Genomic DNA, 24,608 nt, shown 5'->3' with positions numbered 1-24,608 from the left:
TGAATGTATATTTAGACTTTATACTGTATGTCTATGTCCATTTAAGGGACATGTTGAGAAACACAAATTGATTTCGACAGTATTTTTTGTTTATTCCTTTGCGTTGTAATTAGTCGGTGGTGATTATGCGTTCTGGGGTATGTAGTTCCTGTTATGCACGTTCTGATTAATTAATAAAACGTTAGTACGCTTTTATATTACAAAATGCTTAACATATTAGCCGCCCGAATTTCAAATAAAAATTAAGAACCTGTGCAGTAAGAATACTACAACGATAATAAAAAGGTCTTCAGTTGCCAGCTATCTCAACTGAGCTGCCCTTTCATCTCGCATGCTTGTATCTGACTTCTCGATAAAGAGTAAATAATATTCCTAAAAAGAAATTCAAAAGTAATTTTACTCACTCATTTACTTTTCAGTCGACACTTTGTCCTGTATTAACAACACTTTCATGTTTGACGCCCCTAAATGTTTTCAACGAGAACTACATTTTTGTATCCAGTGTCTGTGGGGCCACGTTATTTTCGTTAACGCATCTGTGAGCTCTTGAATTAGGTTCTGACAATTACATTTACGCCGTCGGAACGTATTTCAGCATTTTGAGTACTGTGGCAGTGGGAAATCATTTTGCACGGTTTGAAACACAAATGGTGTTTCTGAGAGATGGTGAGAGTGTGTATGTGCAAGTTTTCCTTGCTTGCGGAAGCCCCATATGACAAATTGACAGAATATGTAGTGTTACGAACTTTGGTTACGACTCTTCGCTTTAAAGCTCTGATGTTATGACGACGATGTCAACATCAACAGTGCTGCACGTGGGATTGTTTTGGTGGAAACGTTATGTTTGTGTTAGCGCTTCTGGTGTTTGTACTGCGTGAAATAAGCTTAACTGATTAGAAAAGAATTAGTAGTAAATTTCTGGAAATACTGACAGACTCAACATGGCGACCTTTCTGAGCCTTTCGGAAATTGTGGAGGAGCCACGAATTAATGAAGGTACATTATGATTAATTTATTCAAACGTTACTCCTGCTGGTTACGTCTATGAAACTGCATGTTGACGTAACCGTTCACAGAGAGTGGAGAGAAACCTTACAGTTCTGAACACAAACAGCTTATATATGACCATTTTAATTACGTTCTTGTTCAGAGTACAAACGCATTATCATTTTAACCTCGCATCCTTCACAATTTCATAATTTGAACCGGCCGTATTCAATTCGCAATTCAGTTATCACACCTCAACGTGACCAAGATATCGGGATACACAGCTTTTCATTCTGTGACCAATACTGATAAATTTAGAGCGCTGTGGCGATTCCTCAGGCACACAACTTATCAGTTTATGTGTAGTAATAGACATTTGCGTGATGAACTTCAGATAACATTTATTGGCCTCTGAATAAGCACAAAGAACTGTGAACTTGGCAACGACCTATCAACAATGGAATAACAGATAATATTACTGAGTTATGCCTGGAAAAAATATTAATTTGAGACATTCGGATTGTAACCATCAACACTCCGCCACTATTCAAATATCTCAACTATTTCCATGCATGTGCAAAAGGAATCCTGTAGTAGATTGTCTTTTTCACTTCCAACATCTGTGTCTGCGTAGCAGAGAACCAACTCAGCTCCTCTCCCACAGTCCAAACATCATTTAATCTAGCTTTTAAGTTCCCTCAAATGGCACCTCATTGTTTTGCTTTTGTCTCTAATGAAATAATTTGCTGCTACATTCAGGCCCAGTCTTGTAAAAAGAGCATACACTAAACTATCTGTCAGTTGGCAAAATATTTCAGAATCACGTATCTAATCTTGATCATTATTCTACTCTTGTTTGCTTTCCATTGTGGGTGAGGCATCTTCTACACTAAAATGTAGGCCTATCTGAAACGAAACTCTTTTCCGTTTAGTTTTCTTTACCATTATACTTTGTGGTATCTTGCTAGAGTGGCTACATGTATGCCTTGTGTAGAAATTACATTTAACGTGTTTAACAGCCATGAAAGCATTGTACGTTTTGTTGATTTTTGTTTTAGTTGTTGCATGTCATTGCTGTGGCATGTTTGATATATACCTAACAACGATATGTGATGAAACTATCCAGTACTTGGTTTGTACACTTATAGTGTGAAAATATGTTTTGCAACGTTACTCAGATCCAATCTTTGCTATTCAAAGACTGTGCACCACCCAAGCAGACCTCACAGAGCAACTCGGAGCATCATTTCTTTTAGTATACGCAATATTCATGGCTGCTAGCCCTTCCACACAAAAAAGTTGTAGGCCTTGCAGGGATCCTTACAAACAGGTTCTACTATCCCACACCCTCACCCACAAATAGATTTCCCTTTCCACATGGACACTACAGATTTTTTGTGATATTGTGTATCTATTGAAAACATATTCTGTAGTGTAGACACAGAAAGCAAAAACAGTTGTGTTTTGTTTTTAAAATCCCTCTTAGTGTCTTACAATGTAGTCGTACACTTAATACCATATAATATTTGTTGTATAAAAATTGTGACCAGTTCTCAATGCAGACATCATAAGAGATTAAATCTTCAGTCCAGTCACAAATCTTTATTTGTATTCAATACAGCCATACTTTTGTGAATGTTTGTTGGTGTGATACTGAGTCAGATGGATTTCAGAAATCAAGAAATATTGCATCCACCTCATTTTCTTGCCTTTTAGATGTCCTGTGAGAAAAGCGCAAGTTGGGTTGTGCGTAATCAATATTGTTGGAGTCCATGTTGGTTGGCACCGAGGATGTCATCTGTTTGAGCTCAGAATAGGTTCTATAGTAGAGTCGATGAAAAAAGATCCGAACAGCTGGACTAGGCTTTGCGTGGCTGATTCAAATGTGTATCACAGCCAGTCACATAATATGATTTTGTATACATCTCTGTCGCAATGTCTCAGTGTTGTTGCAACTCTCTAGACAACTGTTGTTTTCACCTGCAGACATTTGTGCTTCACAGTTAAAAGCTGGAAAGAGCACTTACAGCTATCAGGGATCATCTTTCGCCATCACTGCTGTAGGATACTCTTAACAGATGGCCACTGTTGAGACAGGACGGTAGTTTTGTGGATCACTTCTGCTATTTTCCTTGTAAACTAGTGTGACATGCTTTCTTCCAGTCACTGGGCACAGTTTTCTGGTTGTTGAATCTGTAGTATATTATGGTTAAAAGGCAGCTAACTCAGCTGAAAATTTTGAACAGAATCTGACTGGAATTACATCTGGCCCTGGAACCTTGCTTAATCTTAGCCATTTCTCAGTGCCACTAACTATAATAATATCTACATCAGTCATCTTTGCAGTGGTGCAGAGATTAAATGAGGCAAGTACTCTGAATCTTCCTTAGTAAAGGAACATTTGAAAATAGAGTTCAGCAGATCTGCTTTTTCTTTGCTACCCTCTATTTCAGTTCCTGTGTCATTCATGAGTGTCTAGACACCAACTTTGGTGCCCTAACAACTGTTACATATGGCCCGAATTTATTTGGATTTTGTGATTGAGCTTTTGATAAGTCTTTGCTATGGTAGGCAATGAAGACTTCACATGTTTCCCTCTTGACAGCCAAGCACATTTCACTCAACATTCCCTATCTATAGCCATGTGCTTTGTTTACACCTATCACGCAGTAGGCTATGTTCCTTTACAAGTTTCTCCAATCGTGAACTATTGTGCTAGGTAAGTATCTATTAAATGCTTGGGTAGCTATTCTTCCAAAACTGAGCCACATTTCTTCTGCATGCTCCTCCTCAGAAATTGTTTCTAGTTCCGTATTGAGATATGACACTGCTTCACCTGTATCTAGTTTGCTGATGATAGAACTGTTTCTGTTCGTTTTAGCTGCACTTTGTACTTTAGAAATCATAGTTGCTGCAATGGCTCCATGTCCACTGATACCAGCTTCAATATGGGTACCTTCAAAGCTCTCTCAAAAATCAGTGAAACTCTGGTTGTATTTAAATGCTGTCACTGTCACCAAAATTAGTGTTTAGACACACTAACTGAAAGTGAAGGTAGCAAGGGAAAAGCAGATACGTTGAACTCCATTTTCTAATATTAATGTGGCTCATGGTCACTGATACCTGCTTGAATATGGAAATCTTCAGAGATATCATATCAGTTTGTTGCCATCAGGTCTAATATTTTTCCATCATGATTAGTCTTCCAGACCATGTGTTCAAGGTAGTTTTCAGGGAAGGCATTAAGTAACATTTCACAGGATGTCTTGTCAGACCCACCATTTACTAAATTGTGATTTACCCAGTGGATTCCTGGATGATTAATGCTGACAGTATGGCTTGTATTAGCTAAGTCTGTTTTTCTCTAAAGTTTTTGGTTACATCTGGATGTGAGCCTGGTGGTTTATAGACAGATGTGATTCTAAGTTCATGCATGCCCTTGATGCAGAGTCTTGCTCAAACAGTCTCACATCCAGTGGATTTGAAGTGTGTACTTCTAGAGTCCTTTAGACAGGTTCCATACATTGGGAGAATTGCCACTACTTTGAAAACGTCCATTGCTCATTTTGCTGCTGTTTTTAATGTAATATCCTTAAACAAAGAGGATAACAGAAGCGTCCAATTCCATCCCTCTGCTTTGACCAATGACGTCACCAATATGGGGGAAACGACCATTCACAACAACTCCCATACCACTCTTATGACGTCATCAGGTAAACATGACAACAAACACGAAAATAGATTGAAAAAACCAGCAAACAAATATTCCTCCAAAAATATAATGAAACTAACAGGACAAGCGGGGGAAATTGGGGGTTTTTTAGGTGGGGACAAACTAAATATAAACACACACACCATTACACCAAATGACAAAAAACTCTCAAATAAGAAGATCCCACAGCCTTCAATTTCAAAAATTTCACCATCACCACACTTAATCCTAAAACCACTAGAAAATCAAAATTAGAATCGAACACTTCTCTTGACCTGTTGTTATCCTTACTACGTCTCCACATATAGCCGTCTGTTCCGAGACGCAGGAACTAGTAAGCCTCATTTCTTCATGACACACTGAACACTTCACGACTTCAGACAACAGGCCGAATAGCTGAAGAAATTTTATTAGAGACAATGCTCTGCCCCCATCATCGCCAACAACCGAAAACTGTTTGCCTTGTCCGTCATATCCATACCTAGCAAAGACATAAACAAAGCAATTTACTAAAATTCACACACGACGAACAGAAAAAGAACTACAATAATGTCGACATAACAAAACCAAAATCGTTAACACACTGAAAAATATTCCGCTGAAAGCACAGCCACCACTGATACGACACACGTGCAATGCTACCACACAAATGAACCCTATACACCTCATAACATGCTACCCGTAACCACACCACCAGAGAGAACCACCAACCATAACAATATACCACCTGTAAACACGACACATCTGCAAACTAAACCAAAAACATCACCTAACACACAACTCATAAACACACCCCCAGAGAGCACCACCTATCACATCAAAGTGACACCTACAAACACGCCACTCACACAAACTAAACTCCGTGCCGTTGTGACGTCACACACCACAACAGACATATGTTACGGGTCAAAGCCGACGGGTGGAATCGGACGCTTCCGTTGACCCCAAGGTTCTACTGTAATTTTCCCGCTGTTAGCTTTTTGCATACTGACAAAGTCAAGATCTATATCATACAAATATTAGAGCTGTAGAGTTGTTCCAGGATGCTAGAGTTCATGTTTTCCAATACTAGCAGAAATAATAATATTGCTGCATGTAATGTATATTTCTCTTTCTAGAGGTTGAGTACCAGTCTCATTCTCAAGGATGATACGGTTTAAGAATGTGTCACAATTGCATTGGGCTAGGAGGTCAACAGCAAAACTGTAGTATTTCATTCCATTGTTGTGTTAATATTCTGGCCAATCATACATATTTTGGTACTTCAGTAAAAGTGCACTTACAATGTATTATGGCACTTATGTTGCATACTGCCGTTGCTAACATTTCACGTGATAAATGAAGGGAAGTGAACACAGTGAATTGTGAGTTAGATGTGAGTAGGCAGTCGCTTTACTTGTTCAGAGTTTCCCATGCTTCATCAATGATGGTACATGGTATTTAATTTAATTTGCAAAAACTGCAGCTAAAACAGTAAGTCCAGCCTAACCACAACCTTAGAAATTGTGACTGGTGAAAAAAAAAGCTAAATATTTCCAGAATGATTTTTCACACTTCAGTGGAGTGTGTGCTGATATGAAACTTCCTGGCAGATTAAAACTGTTTGCTGGATGAAGACTTGGACTTGGGAACTTTATCCGTTGCAGGCAAGTCCTGTACAGATTGAGCTACCCGAGCATGATACATGACCTGTCTTCACAGCTGGCTGAAATAAAGCTTTGAGGATGGGTCGTGAGTCGTGCTTGGTTGCTGAAATGGTACTTGCCTGCAAAAGGCAGAGGTCCCGAGTTTTAATCTTGGTCCAGCACCCCATTGTGCCTGCCGTAAACTCAGCTTCGATGAAGCATTGCAATCTGCTCAGTGGTAAATCACCAGATTTACTTGCTTGTAAGCTTCAGCAATGCACCCTTGTCAGCTTGTAGCGAGCAATAGATCGTGGGTCTCTAGCAGAACTCTCTGAAATCAACTATGGATCATCTCAACCTCCCATCCGCTAAAAGGTGGGGGGAGGTGGAGAGGGGAGGGGGGGGGGGCAGGAAGCACCATATAAGCCTCCTTGTTAACATGACATTTACTGTCAGGCTTAATCTGTCTCCGATAATGCAGCTGCCTTCCTTTCTACAACTTTTGAAAGGTAATGCATTGATTATGCCATTAACTAGATAACCACCATTTCTTATCATCCGCAACCATCGTTTGCCGAGCAGATCAACCATAACTTAAGGGCAGCCTTAAATATATACCATGCTAAGAGTCAGTCATGTTTTGACAGGTCAGTGAGATGGTTGAGTTTAGCCTTTAATACTGCATTTCTTGAAGCCCATAGAACTACTCCTGCTCAGTTAATGTTGGGCTACCCGGTCAGCTCGAAACTTTCTAATTGGTGGATGTATTGAGTGGTACTTAAGTAAATAAATTAGTGAAATCAAAGTGAACTAGAAATTAGAATATAAATGGAAAACTTGGTTTAGTTTGGAGAGTTACATACTGGCACACAGCGGGCCGAACAGCAGAGACAATGACCGTGAAGTCAGCAAGTTCCACATAAGCGGGCGCTGTCGATTCAGCCGTCAGGGCATCGCCCGACCGGCTCACGTGTTTCTCAGTGGTCGCATGTGAGCAAAGGCCCTCGCCTACATCCCAAGAGCCAATGACCGACGTTAAGAAGATTTTTCGAGAAGCTTTTCAACGTGACAGAAGAGGCAATGGCCGTGAAGTCGTTCACCTCCAGTAAACTGAAGTGAATAAATACGCGAGACGCAGTGGGCCCGACAGATGAAGACGAGAGGAAGACGAAGGCGAAGACGGAGACGAAGACGGAGACGAGTGACGAAGAAGAAGCGTAGCAGTTGTTTTAAGTTAGTTTCGGTGCTGAAGATCGTCAGGCAAGAAGAGACTACATCATGCACAGACGCACCGAGTCCGCCGCTGTAATAGAATAGCAAGCAGCAGCCCCAGTGCCAGAAGAAGAAGTTAAAAGGTATTTTGAAGTCTGATTTTACATACCCGGGTGACTCGTGAGGACGGGAAGGAGACGGCCTCACTTCAGCAGTCACCTGTGAGCTGGGATAAAGACCTGACAGCCGAAGACTGGCAAGCGGGAGTCCGTGGTTCGAGTCCGGGACACTGGCCTTCCCCCGCCGCGCCGCTCTGCTGGACGACGCACAACACACGCGGCCGCTTAGAGAAGAGAAACACTGGGACGCCACATTCAAGGTATCACCACCCGATGCACGACGTCGCTCGCAATAATTAAACGGGCCACCTCGTGCTGCGCGTCTCCGGTCAGCTGGGCGAGACGGCGACACGAGATACACACCGCTACGCGTAATCAGACGCCGCCGCCGCCGCCGCCGCTGCCGCAGCAGAAGGCTACGCAAACGACACGGCTGCCGCTCTCCAAACCAGAACGTCCAGTAAGATAACAGTTGTACGAAACTTTCAATAAAAGTTATCTTATGTATAAAATGATGTTTCATTCGACCTCATACCCGAGCCAAGAAAGAACCCACCCTGCCCACATGTTGTTAAGTGAGAAAAGTTAATTTATTTAATATTTTCACCCTGACAGAATGCTTTAGAATGCTCATCCTGACAATTGACAGCATCAAAAGAGAAAACCCAGTTACATTGAGTGACAGAAGTGTCACATTTAGTAACACAACTGTTACATTTGGTGTCAGAGAAAAACCCTTGGCTCAATATGAGGTGTGAATGACAGTCACTAAAGATCTACAGTAGTATTGTTTAATGTGTGAAAGGATAGAGGTTTGCATAGCAGTCGTAATATTTTCTTTCTTTAGAAGTGTATATTCTCTAATAATTTTAAGAGTTTGTCGCAAATATTTAAACTTCTTTTTCATTCAGTGTAGTAAGATTGTGTAACTAACAGTTTGTAAAATGATGACACGAAATCGTACAAAGTCAGAGTCAGCACCACAAGCGGTTTCTACTGAGGAAGCTATTCAGAGCTTAGTTAATCAAATAGCACAGTTTAAAAATGATAATAATGCATTATTTAAACATTTGTGTGAGGTTAGGCAAACCCGTTCAGTCCCTCCCACCCTAGATTCCTCAGCAGCAGCCTTGGTAACTCCTTTTTCAGGTTAACCTGGCGAAGACATAACAGCCTTTTTTGATGATTTAGTAGCAGCTGCAAAGTTAGGATCATGGTCAGATGAACAGCTCTTACAAATGACAAAGTTAAGATTGCTAGGAGAGGCTAAAGCACACGTATTATACCATGAAGAATTACGGAATGCTCCAACATTTGAGGAATTGAAGAAAGGATTACTTAAACGTTTTCAAAATCAGAACAGCTGTAGATTTTATAGGGAACAGTTAAACACTATCACTCAGAGGCAAAACGAGTCGTTAGAAAGCTTTGTAGATAGGATTAGAAAAGTTAATATTAACACCTATCAGTTGACAACTAGTGATGAAGCAAATAGAGTTATTTTACAAGAGGCAGAAAATAGAGCTCTGGATAAATTTTTACGTGGGTTACCTCCTGAAACGTCCCGTCGTGTCAGGGCAGAGTTTCCTAAGAATTTAGCAGAAGCTGTATCTGTGGCGACAGCTTTTGAAGAAATTGACATTGCCACCAGATACAAGGAGAAGCGAAATGTATTTTCAGCAGGAGTACGATGTTTTAGGTGCGATCGACAAGGCCATATAGCAAAAAACTGCAGACAACCTCAATGCACTAATTGTCAAAGAATAGGTCACACATTCAAGGAATGCAGGTCTAAGAAAGTTTTTGGAAATAGAAATCAGTTAAACTCAAACGGGAATGTCGGAACCGCCGCCAGGCGTTCCCAATAAAATTTCATGCCATTAAGGCGAATGTGAAGGCGGAATGCTGGTTATCTGCTACCATACGGGATAAAGAGGCAAGGATACTGGTGGATACAGGCGCAAACGTATCAATAGTGAGTAATGAGTGTATTGGAGAAAGGAAATATGACCCTCCAAGGTATAGATTGAGTGGAGTAGGAGGAGGTACAGCGAAGTCATTAGGATGTACATCATTGACTTTCTATATTCACGGTGTACAATTTCAAGAAGATGTAGAAGTGGTAACAAAGATAACTGACGGGTACGACGCGATCCTAGGGTTGGATTTCCTGAATAAACATCACGCTAAAATCGACCTCAGACAGCAAACTGTAGAACTTAGCGGAATAGTATTTCAGCTAGGTGACACCGCTGCAAAGGGCCCTCTGCCGCAAGATTTCCCTAACCGGATGGCGAAATCAACTACACTGCGTGCAACGTCCTTGAAGGTTGATTCGCGGGATCAGATACCATCTGGCTCAGGAAAACTTCTCTGGATGACCGTTGACCCCGAGGTACCTACAGATACAATATGTCTAGTAGAGCCACTAGAGGAAAATGAGGAATTAGATGTATCACATTGTTTTGTACGTAGAAGTGTTGTACGGGTTCAAGACGTTGAGGGAGAAAGAAAAGTACCGGTACATATTGACAATTTCGGAGTGGAGGACAAAGAGTTGCATAAGGGAATATTAGTAGCTACAGTCAGTACTTTTGAAGAAGAAGATTTTATTTGGTCAGATATTAATGATGGTCAGAAACCAGACGCCTATAAAACCGCATTACACCAGAAGATTGAGCATTTGCAAGGAAAGGATAGAGACACGATAGAAGCAGTTTTAGTTGAGTTCCAAGATTTATTTAATGCAGAAGGTCCACTTCCAGCAACAGATATCACACAGCATAGGATCCCAACAGGACATAGCCCCCCAGTTTATAGAAAGCCTTATAGAGTTGCGCATCACTTACAGCCAGTACTGGATGAATTTTTAGAACAGCACCTAAAAGATGGAATCATAGAATATTCTGATTCGCCTTATAATTCAAATATTGTAATTATTCCAAAGAAGTCTCCCGACGGTACGAAACGATATAGATTTTGTTGTGACTACAGACACCTTAACAAACAAACAATCTCAGATGTTTATCCTCTTCCAAACATTACAGATATCATTGACAGTTTAGGTAACAGTAAATACTTTTCAACAATCGATTTACGTAGCGGATATCATCAATTGGAAGTTGCACCTGAAGATAGGCATAAAACAGCATTTTCTACCCCTGGAGGCCACTGGCAATTTAAAAGAATGCCTTTCGGTTTGAAAAATGCACCAGCAACTTTTCAAAGACTACTCGATGGAGTATTGCGAGGACTAAAAACTCAGCAATGTTGTGTATATCTAGACGATATTATTGTATTCTCCAAAGACATTAATGAACATGCTGTGCGTCTGCGTAATGTTTTTCAGAGACTTAGAAAAGCTAAATTAACATTAAATATGGAAAAATGTAGTTTTGCATTGACAGAGGTTACATACCTAGGGCATGTCATTAGTGAAAAAGGAATTAGAACAGATCCTCGATTAATTTCGGCAGTTAAGGACTTCCCAACACCACAACGCGTTAAGGAGGTACAAAGTTTCATTGGTCTCGCATCGTATTACCGAAAATATGTTCAAAATTTTGCTGAAATTGCCCGACCCTTAACCCAATTATTGAAAAAGGGTGCAAAATTTCATTGGTCTGAAGATTGTGAATCAGCATTTCAAACCCTTAAAGATAAGTTAACACACAGTCCAGTATTAGCCTACCCAGATTATAATAAAGAATTTATTTTATCCTGTGACGCAAGTGGTCATTCAGTAGGAGTTGTTTTGAGTCAGAATATTAATGGCGCGGAACACCCCATAGCCTACGCTTCGAGACAACTAACAACAGCAGAAAGAAATTATTCGACAACAGAGAAAGAATTGTTAAGTGTTATTTATGGTATCAAATACTTTAAATGCTACTTGTATGGTAGGAAATTCAAGGTCATTACAGACCACGCAGCTTTAAAATGGTTGCTTGGGTTAAAGGATCCATCTAGTCGTCTCACGCGTTGGGCCCTATGTCTTTCCGAAATGGATTTCGAAGTTATCCATAAACCAGGCAAAAAACACACGAATGCAGATTGTCTAAGTCGGAAAATAGCACTTTTGGAAGCAACAGGCCGAGATACTGAGGACTGGAGAAAGGCACAAAATGAGGATACAGAATGCAAAAAATACGCAACTCAAAAACAATTTTGCTTTGAAGATGGTGTATTATGCCGTAAAACAAAACTTGGACCGCGAATTGTTGTTCCCCAACACCTTAGACAAGAAATAATGGCAGAGGCCCACGACCATATCCTTGCAGGACACTGTGGACAGCGGACAACCGAAAGATGTGTAGCAGAGCGATTTTGGTGGCAAACGAGAAAGCAGGATGTTGCGCAGTACGTTCGTAATTGCATTGCGTGCGCACAACGAGCTGAACTTTCTCGTTCAAAAATACCCTTACAGAGGCTCCCCGAGGCTTCATGTCCATTTCAAATCTGTGGACTGGATCTCTACGGGCCCTTTCATAAAACACCTGCTGGTAATAAATATGTTCTTACGATTATAGATCACTTTTCACGCTATCTAGCTATGGTGAGTCTCCCAGATCAGCAAGCAAATACAGTTGCCCAAGCTTTAGTTAACAACTGGATACTTAAATTTGGCGTACCTGAAGCTATTATCACAGATCAGGGATCTAATTTTATGTCTGAACTAATGAAACAGCTATGCCATTTACTAAAAATACGTAAATTACGCACCACTCCGTTACACCCTCAGTGCAACGGACGCACAGAAAGAGTTCATCGGACAATTGGTAAGATGCTTAGTTATTATATTAACGAACAACATTCTAATTGGGATACGTATTTACCAATAATCGTGTCGGTATACAACGCCAAAACGCATGAAGCAACTGGCATGTCACCTTATGAAGTGGTCTATGGGAGAAAAATGCCGTCCCCTTTTGATGTAATCAGGCAGAAAAGCAGAAAAGTCGGAGAAACAGTAAGGGATTTCAGTCGAATGATGAAGGATGTATGGAAAAAGGTTCAAAAATCTAATACAAAGGCTTTGGAACGACAGGAAAGATTAGGTAATACCCAAGCTAAATATCCAAATTACAAAATCGGTCAGTGGGTTATGCTATTAACTCCATACGTTGCGAAAGGAAAAACGAAGAAATTTGTAACAAACTACAGAGGTCCTTATCAAATTATTGAGATCACGTCACCAGTCAACGTTAAATTGCAACTGCCCACCCGAACTACTGTTGTGCATGTAAGTCGTTTAAAACCTTTTAAGGGCGCTCCAGATGTAATTCCTTCACCAATAGTGTCTGCTCTTCCGAAGGGTGGAGGAAGTACCCGAAGAGGAAAAAGAGTGGCCACGCCAGCACAACATACAGACATGGCACCATACGAGTACAATCTTCGACCAAGAGTGCGAATGTCCTAGTGGAATCTCAGTAGACTGTGGATAGTATACATATGTAAATAATTAATAAATGATAATGGTTTATTTTTCTAAGAAAAAAAAGTTGAACGTAGATTGATGTAGATCTTGTAGTTAAAAGTGTATTTCTTCTTTTCTTTATTTTTGTTTTTACTAGGTTGGTAGGCCCATAACCATGTTGTTTGCTTTTTTCAGAAGACGCCATGCAAGCATTTCCTACACAAAACCTGTCCTACCTCAATGACTCCCTTGACAGTTCCCTTCTGAAGTCATTAGATACGTTCATAAACTCACAGCAAGACAAAATTGATGCCAATGTTATAATGCAACATGTCTTAAAATTAAAAGGTGAACACAAAACTAAAATTATAATGCTAGGAATGGGTATATCTGGAACCTTTGTGTTGGTGTTTCTGCTTTGTACAGTTCTCTTTTATTTAAGACGAAAAAAATAAGCCAAATAATAATATACCACTTCATCAAATCCCTGTTAACTGGATACCACACTCTTAACTGGTGTACTTCAGTAGTTACTTTTGAGCATTAGTGTATTAATTTTGTTTATTGTACTTCATTCTTCATTAAACAGTCTCTTGTTAAAATAAACAATACTGTAGAATAGATATTCTTGCATTAGTATAGGGTAGATTAAACAGCTGTTGCTATGTAATTTTCTAAGTGAAAAATCTATTTCTGTTTATTCATTCTCATCAAGATTTGTTACTCTTATTATAACCATTTATGTGTGAACTATGTGATTCATGAGCGCACAGTGCTTTGGTAAAGTGATACAGTATTTTCAGCATACTTAATGTGAAGCGTGTGTAATCTTCTAAGTCAAGAGTTTTCATTACTTGTGTTAGTGCTCTTGCCGTGTGAAGAGTGGAGGAATGTTGAGTGGTAAATTCGAGGGCGAATTTCTCCGAAGGGTGGAGGAATATTGAGTGGTACTTAAATAAATAAATTAGTGAAATCAAAGTGAACTAGAAATTAGAATATAAATGGAAAACTTGGTTTAGTTTGGAGAGTTACATACTGGCACACAGCGGGCCGAACAGCAGAGACAATGACCGTGAAGTCAGCAAGTTCCACATAAGCGGGCGCTGTCGATTCAGCCGTCAGGGCATCGCCCGACCGGCTCACGTGTTTCTCAGTGGTCGCATGTGAGCAAAGGCCCTCGCCTACATCCCAAGAGCCAATGACCGACGTTAAGAAGATTTTTCGAGAAGCTTTTCAACGTGACAGAAGAGGCAATGGCCGTGAAGTCGTTCACCTCCAGTAAACTGAAGTGAATAAATACGCGAGACGCAGTGGGCCCGACAGATGAAGACGAGAGGAAGACGAAGGCGAAGACGGAGACGAAGACGGAGACGAGTGACGAAGAAGAAGCGTAGCAGTTGTTTTAAGTTAGTTTCGGTGCTGAAGATCGTCAGGCAAGAAGAGACTACATCATGCACAGACGCACCGAGTCCGCCGCTGTAATAGAATAGCAAGCAGCAGCCCCAGTGCCAGAAGAAGAAGTTAAAAGGTATTTTGAAGTCTGATTTTACATACCCGGGTGACTCGTGAGGACGGGAAGGAGACGGCCTCACTTCAGCAGTCACCTGTGAGCTGGGATAAAGACCTGACAGCCGAAGACTGGCAAGCGGGAGTCCGTGGTTCGAGTCCGGGACACTGGCCTTCCCCCGCCGCGCCGCTCTGCTGGACGACGCACAACACACGCGGCCGCTTAGAGAAGAGAAACACTGGGACGCCACATTCAAGGTATCACCACCCGATGCACGACGTCGCTCGCAATAATTAAACGGGCCACCTCGCGCTGCGCGTCTCCGGTCAGCTGGGCGAGACGGCGACACGAGATACACACCGCTACGCGTAATCAGACGCCGCCGCCGCCGCTGCCGCAGCAGAAGGCTACGCAAACGACACGGCTGCCGCTCTCCGAACCAGAACGTCCAGTAAGATAACAGTTGTACGAAACTTTCAATAAAAGTTATCTTATGTATAAAATGATGTTTCATTCGACCTCATACCCGAGCCAAGAAAGAACCCACCCTGCCCACATGTTGTTAAGTGAGAAAAGTTAATTTATTTAATATTTTCACCCTGACAGAATGCTTTAGAATGCTCATCCTGACAATTGACAGCATCAAAAGAGAAAACCCAGTTACAATGAGTGACAGAAGTGTCACATTTAGTAACACAACTGTTACAGATGATTGGTGACCTGCTGCCAGACAAGGTATCAGATATTAACACTACGTGAAGCATGGCATATTGAAACATCACTCATGCACATCAGAAGCAGCCCAAGTGGTACAATCACATCAGGAGTGTAGTTTCGATACTGGGGATTTGGTTTATGTGCAGAATTTTGGAGCTCAAACCAAGGCCTGTCAGGGCATTACCCAGAAGATTCTCCCTAGTTTTGCAGGTCCCTGTAAAACTGTAGGAAACATCTCTCCTGTCAGTTTTTGACTGCAGCACACCAAAACGAGAAAGCGAATGCAGGTCCAGTTTAGTCAAATTAAGCCTAGTGGGTGCATTTAGTGTGGAACGTTTAGACAGTCCATAATCGATTACAGAAGTCTTACCATTGCCCACATAGTATTACTCACCGTGACGTGGCGAGCGTGCAGCACCAAAGCTTATAGGTGGAAAGTGCAGTCTGGTGGAGACAGTATTGGATTGGCCAATGAATGTGGCGGTTCACCATCAAACGGATTGCAGTGCTTCATCAAAGTTGACTGTACAGCAGGCATGAAGTGGAGTGGCACTGAAATGTCCTTTAAAATTGTAGTACACAGAAGTGGTAGCTGAGCAATAGTGTGATGTGTTATTAAGCCATTGTTCATGGGCTTACATGGAAATACAGCGTTCAGCGTGAAGTAAGTTCCTCATTGCAATGTGTTGACACTTTTGTGGCTTGCTAAAAGTGGAATACAATCGGTGCAAAACACTGTTAGTTGCTGTCACATTGAGTAGGTGGTGTGTACTGATGGAAAGTTATTCTACGTAGTTGAACAGTATAGAGCTGTGCTTCAGCATGATATGGGTGAGCATCTGTAAGTGTTTACAACTTTTTTCATTGCCTGTGCTTTGTTTGTAGTATTTTTGTCCTGCTTCTGATTGCACTGAGCTTTATTAGCCTTATATGAATTTGGTATGTCAGTGTGTTTGCCTTTCAAAGAACAGGTATTTTGTTTCCATATGTGTGTCAGGGTTGTTTTTAAAGCTTTTGTTTGATTTCTGTTTTATTAAGTTACCTTAAGTGTGCCAAGTTTATCAAATATGCTTTCATTCAATAACCTTAAATTTGCAATCATTGGCCTATTATCATGTCATGGCAACTGTTCACTAATTGTTTATTGTTGGACGTTATTGCTAGTGTGTGTGTGTGTTGCCTTTTCAAGTAAAGTAATCTGGTCCCTACAACCCCCACCAACCAACCAAGTGAAGTAATGGCTGAGTAATTTTGTGGCTCTGACTATATTTTATTTAAAGTCGATTTTTAAAATTTTCTTACTTGTGAAAATATATTATGAATTATAGTTACTGCCATTGTGGTATGATCCTGAGCTGGGGAAGATTCTGGGCTTGTGAAATCATTATGTTAGTTGTTAATGTAAGCTCACTTCTTGTTTTATAAGTTTCCTGTATCAAGCTATAATCAGAGTGTTTCTGATATGGCTGGCAGTTGCTATTGGCATAATGCGGGCGTGATGTGCCCCTTTTCTAACAGCCTTTGTGATTAACAGTGTTTTTGGATTGCAGCTATTTATTTGATGTAAAATATTGTAATAAAGTGTAGTGATTTTAAAATTGTTGCCTCTCAATCTGTTGTTGTTGTTGTTGTTGTTGTTGTTGTGGCCGTCAGTCCAGAGATTCTATTTGATGCAACCTTCCATGCTACTCTATCCTGCACATGCTTCTTCATCTTTGAGTAAATACTGCAACCTACATCCGTCTGAACTTGCTTAGTGTATTCATCTCTTGGTCTCCCTCTACGATTTTTAGCCTTCACGCTTCCCTCTAGTATTAAATTGGTGATCCCTTGATGCCTCAGAACGTGTCCTACCAGCCAATCCCTTCTTCTAGTCAAGTTGTGCCATAAATTCCTCTTCTCCCCAATTCTATTCAGTACGTCCTCATTAGTTACGTGATCTACCCATCTAATCTTCAACATTCTTCTTTAGCACCACATTTTGAAAGCTTCTATTCTCTTCTTGTCTAAACTATTTATTGCCCATGTTTCACTCCCATACATGGCTACAATACATACAAATACTTTGAGAGAAGACTTCCTGACACTTAAATCTATACTCATTGTTAACAAATTTCTATTCTTCACAAACGCTTCCCTTGCCATAGCCAGTCTACATTTTATATCCTCTCTACTTCGACCATCATCAGTTATTTTGCTCCCCAAATATCAAAACTCATCTACTAGTTTAAGTGTCTCGTTTCCTAATCTGATTCCCTCAGCATCACCTGATTCAATTCGTCTACATTCCATTATCCTTGATTTGCTTTTGTTTACGTTCATCTTATATCCTCCTTTCACGACACTGTCCATTCCGTTCAACTGCTCTTCCAGGTCTTATTTCTTCTCCATGGATTTTAGTTCCTACTCCAAATTTATGTTTTGTTTCCTTTGCTGCTTGCTCAACATACAGATTGAATAACATTTCACTCCCTTTTCAACCACTGCTTCCCTTTCGTGCCCGTGACTCTGATTACTGCCATCTGGTTTCTGTACAAATTGTAAATAGCCTTTTGCTCCCTGTATTTTACCAGTACCATTTCCAAAATTTGAGAGAGAGTATTCCAGTCAACACTCAAAAGCTTTCTCTGAGTGTGCAAATGCTAGAAATGTAGATTTGCCTTTCCTTAATCTATCTTCTAAGATAAGTCTAAGGGTCAGTATTGCCTCACATGTTCCAACATTTCTATGGAATCCAAACTCATCTTCCCTGGGGTCAGCTTCTACCAGTTTTTTCATTTGTCTGTAAAGAATTTGTGGTATTTTGCAGCCATGACTTATTAAGCTGATAGTTTGATAATTTTCACACCTGTCAACACCTGCTCTCTTTGGGATTGGAATTATATTCTTCTTGAAGTCTAAGGCTATTTCGGCTGTCTCATACATCTTGCTCACCAGATGGTAGAGTTTTGTCATGGATGGCTCTCCCAAGGTAGCTCTAATGGAATGTTGTCTACTCCCAGGGCCTTGTTTTGGCTTAGGTCTTTCAGTGCTCTGTCAAATTCTTCATGCAGGCATCATAGCTCCCATTTCATCTTCATCTACATCTACATCCTCTTCCATTTCCATAATATTTCCCTCAAGTACATCTCCCTTATACCAACCCTGTATATATTCCTTCCACTTTTCTGCTTTCCCTTCTTTGCTTAGGACTGGTTTTCCATCTCCCCCTCCATGCTGTTACCTCCCTCCTGTGTTTTCGTGTTATGCGTCAATGGGAAGAGGAGTGGCTGGCAGTCGGTGAAAATAAGCTGCGTATGGTCAAGGCCATCACGCAGCCATGGCGTACGTCCTACCAGTCATGCAGGCGGGATGAGGTTCTCCTCACTCGCCTCCGCATCGGGCACAGTCCCTTAACGCATGCTTTTTTACTCCGGCGGGAGGACCCCCCAGTCTGCAGTGCTTGTGGCGTCCAGATTACTGTCCGCCACATTTTACTTGACTGTCTTTTATTCTCTGACCAGAGGGCGGTGGTTTCTTTGCCACTGGATTTGCCCTCTATTTTGCAAGACGACGCAACAACTGTGGTTAAGGTCTTACGGTTTTGTGTCCTGTCCAATTTGTTGCCTCGGATTTTAGGGAGAGGGTTTTAATGTGCTGCTGGGTGACTGGCTCACCAAGGTTGTAGGTAAGAGGTCCGCCAGTCACGATTACCTCCTTGTTTCCCTTCGGTTTCTGTTCTCTTTTCCTTGTGTTTCCTTTCCTTTTTTTAGTGCATTTCTTCTCCTCTTGTTTTGCCTCTGTATGTGAGGATTTGGAACTGCATCAGGTCTGTGTCTTTTAGCCATTCTCCTTGTTCGCTGTCCGTCTTAGTCCCTTCACTGCATGTGTTCCTGTTTTTATGCGTTTGGGTGCTGATGACCACACTGTTTAGCGCCCGTAAACCTCAAACAAACACACACACACACACACACACACACACACATCCATCTCAACTCTTGATATTCATGCAGGTGGTTCTCTTTTTTCCAAAGGCCTCTTTAATTTTCCTGTAGGCAGTATCTGTCTTACCTCTAGTGAGATAAGCCTCTACATCCTTACATTTGTCCTCTAGCCATTCCTACTTAGCCGTTTTCCATTTCCTGTTGATCTCATTTTTGAGATGTTTGTGTTCCTTTTTGCCTGCTTCATTTACTGCATTTCTATATTTTCTCCCTTCATCAATTAAATTCAGCATTTCTTCTGAACTATCTGAATAATTTCTTTTATCGCATCATACATTTCTTCAATCTCTTCATCATCTGTAGAGCTAGTTGACATATAAACTTGTACTACTGTGGTAGATGGGTACTTCATGTCTATCTTGGCCACTGAAATGCATTCAGCATGCGGTTTGTAGTAGCTTATCCGCGCTCCTATTTTTTTATTCATTATAAAATCAACTCCTGCATTACCCCTGTTTGATTTTGTATGTATAACCCTGTATTCACCTGACCAAAAGTCTTGTTCCTCCTGTTACCGAACCACACTAATTCCCATTAGGCCTACATCTAACTTTAACCTATCCATTTCCCTTTGTAAATTTTCTAACCTACTTGCCCAATTAAGGGATCTGACATTCCACACTCCGATCTGTAGAACACCAGGTTTCTGTCTCCTGACAACGACATCCTCCTGAGTAGTCCCCACCCGGAGATCAGAATGGGGGACTATTTTACCTCCAGAATACCTTACAGTAAGGCTGCATGTCCTTGGGAAAAAAATGCTCCTCAACCTATAGTCATTCAAAGCAATTAAAATGGCAGAGTCCATTTTAGTTGGAGAACTACGAGGAAAAATAGATCATCTATTGTAAAACATGTGTAAGACTGCTAGGGATTCGTTTCTTGAATATTGTTCTGTATCTGCATTTGTTACAAAGTTGCAGTCATTAGAGAAGGAAAGGGAAAGGAGACTCAGCTACGTGAATCTCATTGGGCGTGTTCAGTTAACATTGAATACATTGACAAGCACTCAACTTTCTTCACTGTGAGAAGGTATGGAAAGACATTCATCTTTTGGATGACTGGTATTGAATCCGAGGAACTTCTCCCCAAAGAGGCTTCTCCTTACAGGATAAACAGTTGCTTTTTTCTGCACTGCATTTGAAAATAGTATAGATAGGCAAGAAGAGGTACTGCTTCTCCATGGCATTCAATTTTGAATGTAGTGGTGTAGCTGCAGGCAAGTAGTGGACAATTTAACCAGTGAAAGTAAACGTACGAAAAGCTGATGAAACACAGCAGCAAGCTGTTTATGTTTCATGACATTTTCTTATATAAGAATCCCTTTCAGCATGTAGTGTTTGTGTGTCAGAAAAATTACATAGCAGCTTGTACCTCACTTCAGAGCAAATAATTAATTCTTAATTAGACTTTGTTCCACTTAAGGGGGAGGGGGAGAAAGCACCTTCGTGTATTACCTAGGATTCAGTTTTTGAGTGAATTTTCTGTTATTTGACTTTCTGCTCTAAAACACTGATCTACTAACATTGTTTTTGTAAAATTATAATTTATATTTCCATACCTTTAAAAGTTAAAATCGACGGAGCTATGAGCCCTCATTTCCTCACATGAATTACTGGTGCTTTTCTTTCTGTCTTTCTGCTTTTCTTAATATTGTGTTTACATTTGTTTAAGATGAAGAAGCTGAAATATCTTCACTTGATGAAGACCACGAGATGGCTGAAAATACTAATGACAGTGACTGTGGAACAGACACAAGCAAGAGTGCAACCGAGGGGACAGGTGTCATTGGTGGGAACCCTGGCTGGGCTGATGCAATGGCCAAGATCCTGAAGACAAACAAGCCAAAAAATAAGAAAACCATTGTGTTAGCTAAAGCAAAGAAGCTGCAACAAGTTGCAAAAAAGGAGAAACCTTCAGTAGAAACTGATACTGCTGAGAAAGAAGAAAAAGATACCACTGTAAAATTTGAGAAAAATGCTATGAAGGATTCCAGAAAGTTAAAGGTGAGGCCCAATTTACATTTATTAAAAGTAAGGAAATTGTTGTCAGCTCCCTATTATTTTCACTGTTGTGCTCTTTGCATCCGCATGATCCTAATTTTATATTTAGAAATGGAAAGAAACAACAATAGACTAGGCAGACCTCAAGTACTGATGGGCAGGAACTGCTGAGCATTGTTGAGAGTGGTTGTAAAACTTACGTGAAATCAGTGGGAGTGATAAGTGCCCTTATGGCATCAGTGGTGCTTCCGCTGTGTGCTGCTGTTGGCATTTTGTTTCTATTGATTATAACCAATCAGGTGATGCAGGTCTTAGTATACAGTAGCCACTGAGAATCACTGAATCTATTGACTTGGTTTAGCGGAAGATATGGCTTTATTACTTTTGCTAGATTGAAGATTATTGATCTGGCTGTTGTTGATTAAAAAGTTGTTTACCTGTTTTTGTATGTATTTCTTGCATTGTATACTTTGCTCAGAATATTACAGAATTTCTTGGAACATTGTTTCATATTCCAGTGTGATAGTTTCATTGTAAGTTGGTGAAGCCTGTGAATATGCCTGGAGGAAACCTGGCCGTGGTAACAGACTGATCTGTAGCATAGCCCAGTGATTGTTTTGAAAACTTTGTGGGGTATTTTCAAATTGTCCCATTTCTGAGGTTGTGGTTAAGCATTAACCTAAGAATACAGTTTAAGTTTTGTGGAGTATTCTGTTTTAAATGTCAACATTCTGCACAGTATATCCATTATGCCACCACATAATTTTGTAAACTCCATATCATGATGACATTTATCGAACAGTATTTTCTCATTGGTTCCTCCATTTGGTTTAATCATGTGACTCATAATTCATCATGCCCACTTCCCATCATTCACCTCAGATACAATTACCACCTGCAGCATGCAACGGAAAAGACGCTGACAACGTATGTGCTCTTCAATCCAGTGGAAGCACTTACTCTTAAGTTCCAAGGCACTACCAGCTGACCAGGTAGTACAGTGACTGTGTGTACGGAGTTAAAAAATATCAGGTACATGGTCAAACAGCTCCAAATAAGCCACCCATTTTTGTAGTCAGTACTAAGCGACACTTAAGATGGTGTGAAGACTGACACCACTGGACAGCATTTGATTGGATATGAGTGATTTGGAGGGATGAATCATACTACACCATGAGGCAATTTGCTCGAAGGGTTAGCATTTGGTAAATGCCTGGAGAATGTTACTTGCCATCAACAAAGTGTGGGGCAGGTGGTGTTATGGTACGACTGTGTTTTGTGTTCCCCTTATTACGCTGAAGAAAATGCTAAATCCCTAGCAGAGGTCAAGCAATCATAAAGGCAAAGGATGGACACACTGAAGCTTAATATCCACTAATAGATGTCTGGATACTTTTGATCATGTAGTGTGTATCCCATTGTATCGTAGACAGGATAACCTGTAATAGGAATTAGGTCATGTGGCAACTTCACTGCAATCTCTAAACAGTTTTCTTTTCTTTTTTAATATATGCATGATAACCAACCAGTTGTTCATCTGTATGTATGGCCGTTGTGAAACTGTTCACATGGATTTTTCCTTAATCGCTGATAAAAATATGTTATTTATAGTGATATTCCTTTATTCTGGTCATGCAGTGTAATACTAATAATTAACTTGTTATGGATCATTAGTTGAGTTAAACCAATTATATTTATATTTGACAGCTTTTCATTTTAAATTGAAGGAAACTGGCACATATTCGTTCTGTAATCATCTGGATTGGTGTCTGAATGCAACTAGTTATTCACAATGCTCAAATTAAGTATGCAGGAACTTAAAAGTTCCAAATAACTTTAATAAGTGTCATGAATTTTAATTTATTTCATATCTTATCAAAGATCTTACTTCCGTACTGCTTACCATGATCTTACCAGCAGCTCATGTTATTTTGTGCTCTGTTGTTAATTTCAACAACTCATAAAAACTTAAGCCTTTATGCTATTAATTTCATCTTATTCTGTGTGTTGCTACAAAGAAACACAGAATCTCAGACACTGATACATACATTGCCTTTGCACTGTGGTTGCAAATACCAAGCTTGGAGTTATTTGGCAGAGCCTTAACACATTTCTGTCCATTACAAAAACTTAGAATCTATGTCTCGCTTGTTAAACATCTTTTAAATTACTTTAGTGTATCTATGCACACACTGTGTTTTCAATTCTGTGTAATATTTTGTATCAGAATCCCTGTTACAGTTTTTTGTGAATGTACAGTACATGCACTCTTTCCAATCAGATGCCACTTGTAATTTACTCTGCTAACAGATTATCTGCCTGGGCTGCATATGTTGGTGTAATATTCTAAAAAAGAAGTGTGAGACCAATGGCTGGCAGTAATTAATGGCAGTGTGGAGAAATTTGAAACAACAGATTCACAAATACGATGGTTTTTCAAAATACCGGTTCATTGCCCTCTTCTTACAAACAGGGTCACTGTGAAGGCGTTGATGACAGACTGACTTTAAAATTGTTTATCAGTAAAAAAATACGTGTCCGAGATCATATGTGCATCACAAAATTAAAGGGCTTGAACTTTGAAGTTAAACAATGGATTTGGTATATTCTACTTGCAGGGCCATCAGACAGTATAAACCTGTGATTATGAGCTTGGAAAAGTCAAACTTGCCAATCATTTGAGACACCATAAAAAATAAATTGTTGCGAGAAATGGACAGTGAATTTTGTTATAAATCGAGTAGTGACATTGCTCTGCTAACTTCTAACAAATCTTCACTGTATCTTGAAATATAGACAACACATGCGAATCATAAACACAAGTTTCCTACACAATGAATACGAAAACAAATATTTGTTACTAAAATAATAAGCCTTCTTAAACCAATTTCTATAATCCACACTATTTTAACATTAAATAGCTGCAAAATAAATTTGAGGTGCAATTCTGTCAGACATCTCCAAACATAGAATTGAGTATAGTTAATTGCAGGACAAGGAGCCTAGACCAATTTTTGCTAACACTATTTGTTGTAGAATGTCAGCAGTGAAAACAACACTCATCTTGCTGTTTGATGCCATAGTAACTGTTGTTATAGTGACTCTTTGTCCTAAAAAAGAAAATGGGATTTGAGATCACCAAGAGGTTTCCTGGATCTTGTAAGTGCTTAACAACACTGTATTAATCTTCTTCTTGCAGTCAGTAGGTGTAATTCCTTCATTCAATAAATTCATCGATAATGATGATTAGCTGAGCTCACAAAATGTATTTCGGGTATAAAATGTAACTTCTGTAAAATAAAAGGTAAAGTTACTCTGCTGTGTATT

General features: G+C 40.1%; 1 protein-coding gene across 2 annotated transcripts in view; it reads left to right on the top strand.

Moving 5' to 3' along the window:
* Nucleotides 1-551: 551 nt before the first annotated feature.
* The window catches only part of LOC126183269 (RRP15-like protein), a 57,004-nt gene continuing 32,947 nt past the window's right edge, over nucleotides 552-24,608 (top strand). Inside the window, exons 1-2 of one of the 2 annotated variants that reach the window (XM_049925102.1) lie at nucleotides 552-996; nucleotides 21,031-21,284. In XM_049925102.1, coding sequence (XP_049781059.1) covers nucleotides 942-996; nucleotides 21,031-21,284 — 309 coding nt within the window. In that variant the 5' untranslated portion in view covers nucleotides 552-941. Of the gene's footprint in view, nucleotides 997-20,952; nucleotides 21,285-24,608 lie in introns of both variants that reach the window. The other variant, XM_049925094.1, reaches the window with a different exon arrangement.

This window comes from Schistocerca cancellata, chromosome 1, assembly GCF_023864275.1.
Source record: "Schistocerca cancellata isolate TAMUIC-IGC-003103 chromosome 1, iqSchCanc2.1, whole genome shotgun sequence".
Lineage (NCBI taxonomy): Eukaryota > Metazoa > Arthropoda > Insecta > Orthoptera > Acrididae > Schistocerca > Schistocerca cancellata.
This window is presented reverse-complemented; position numbering and strand designations above follow the sequence as displayed.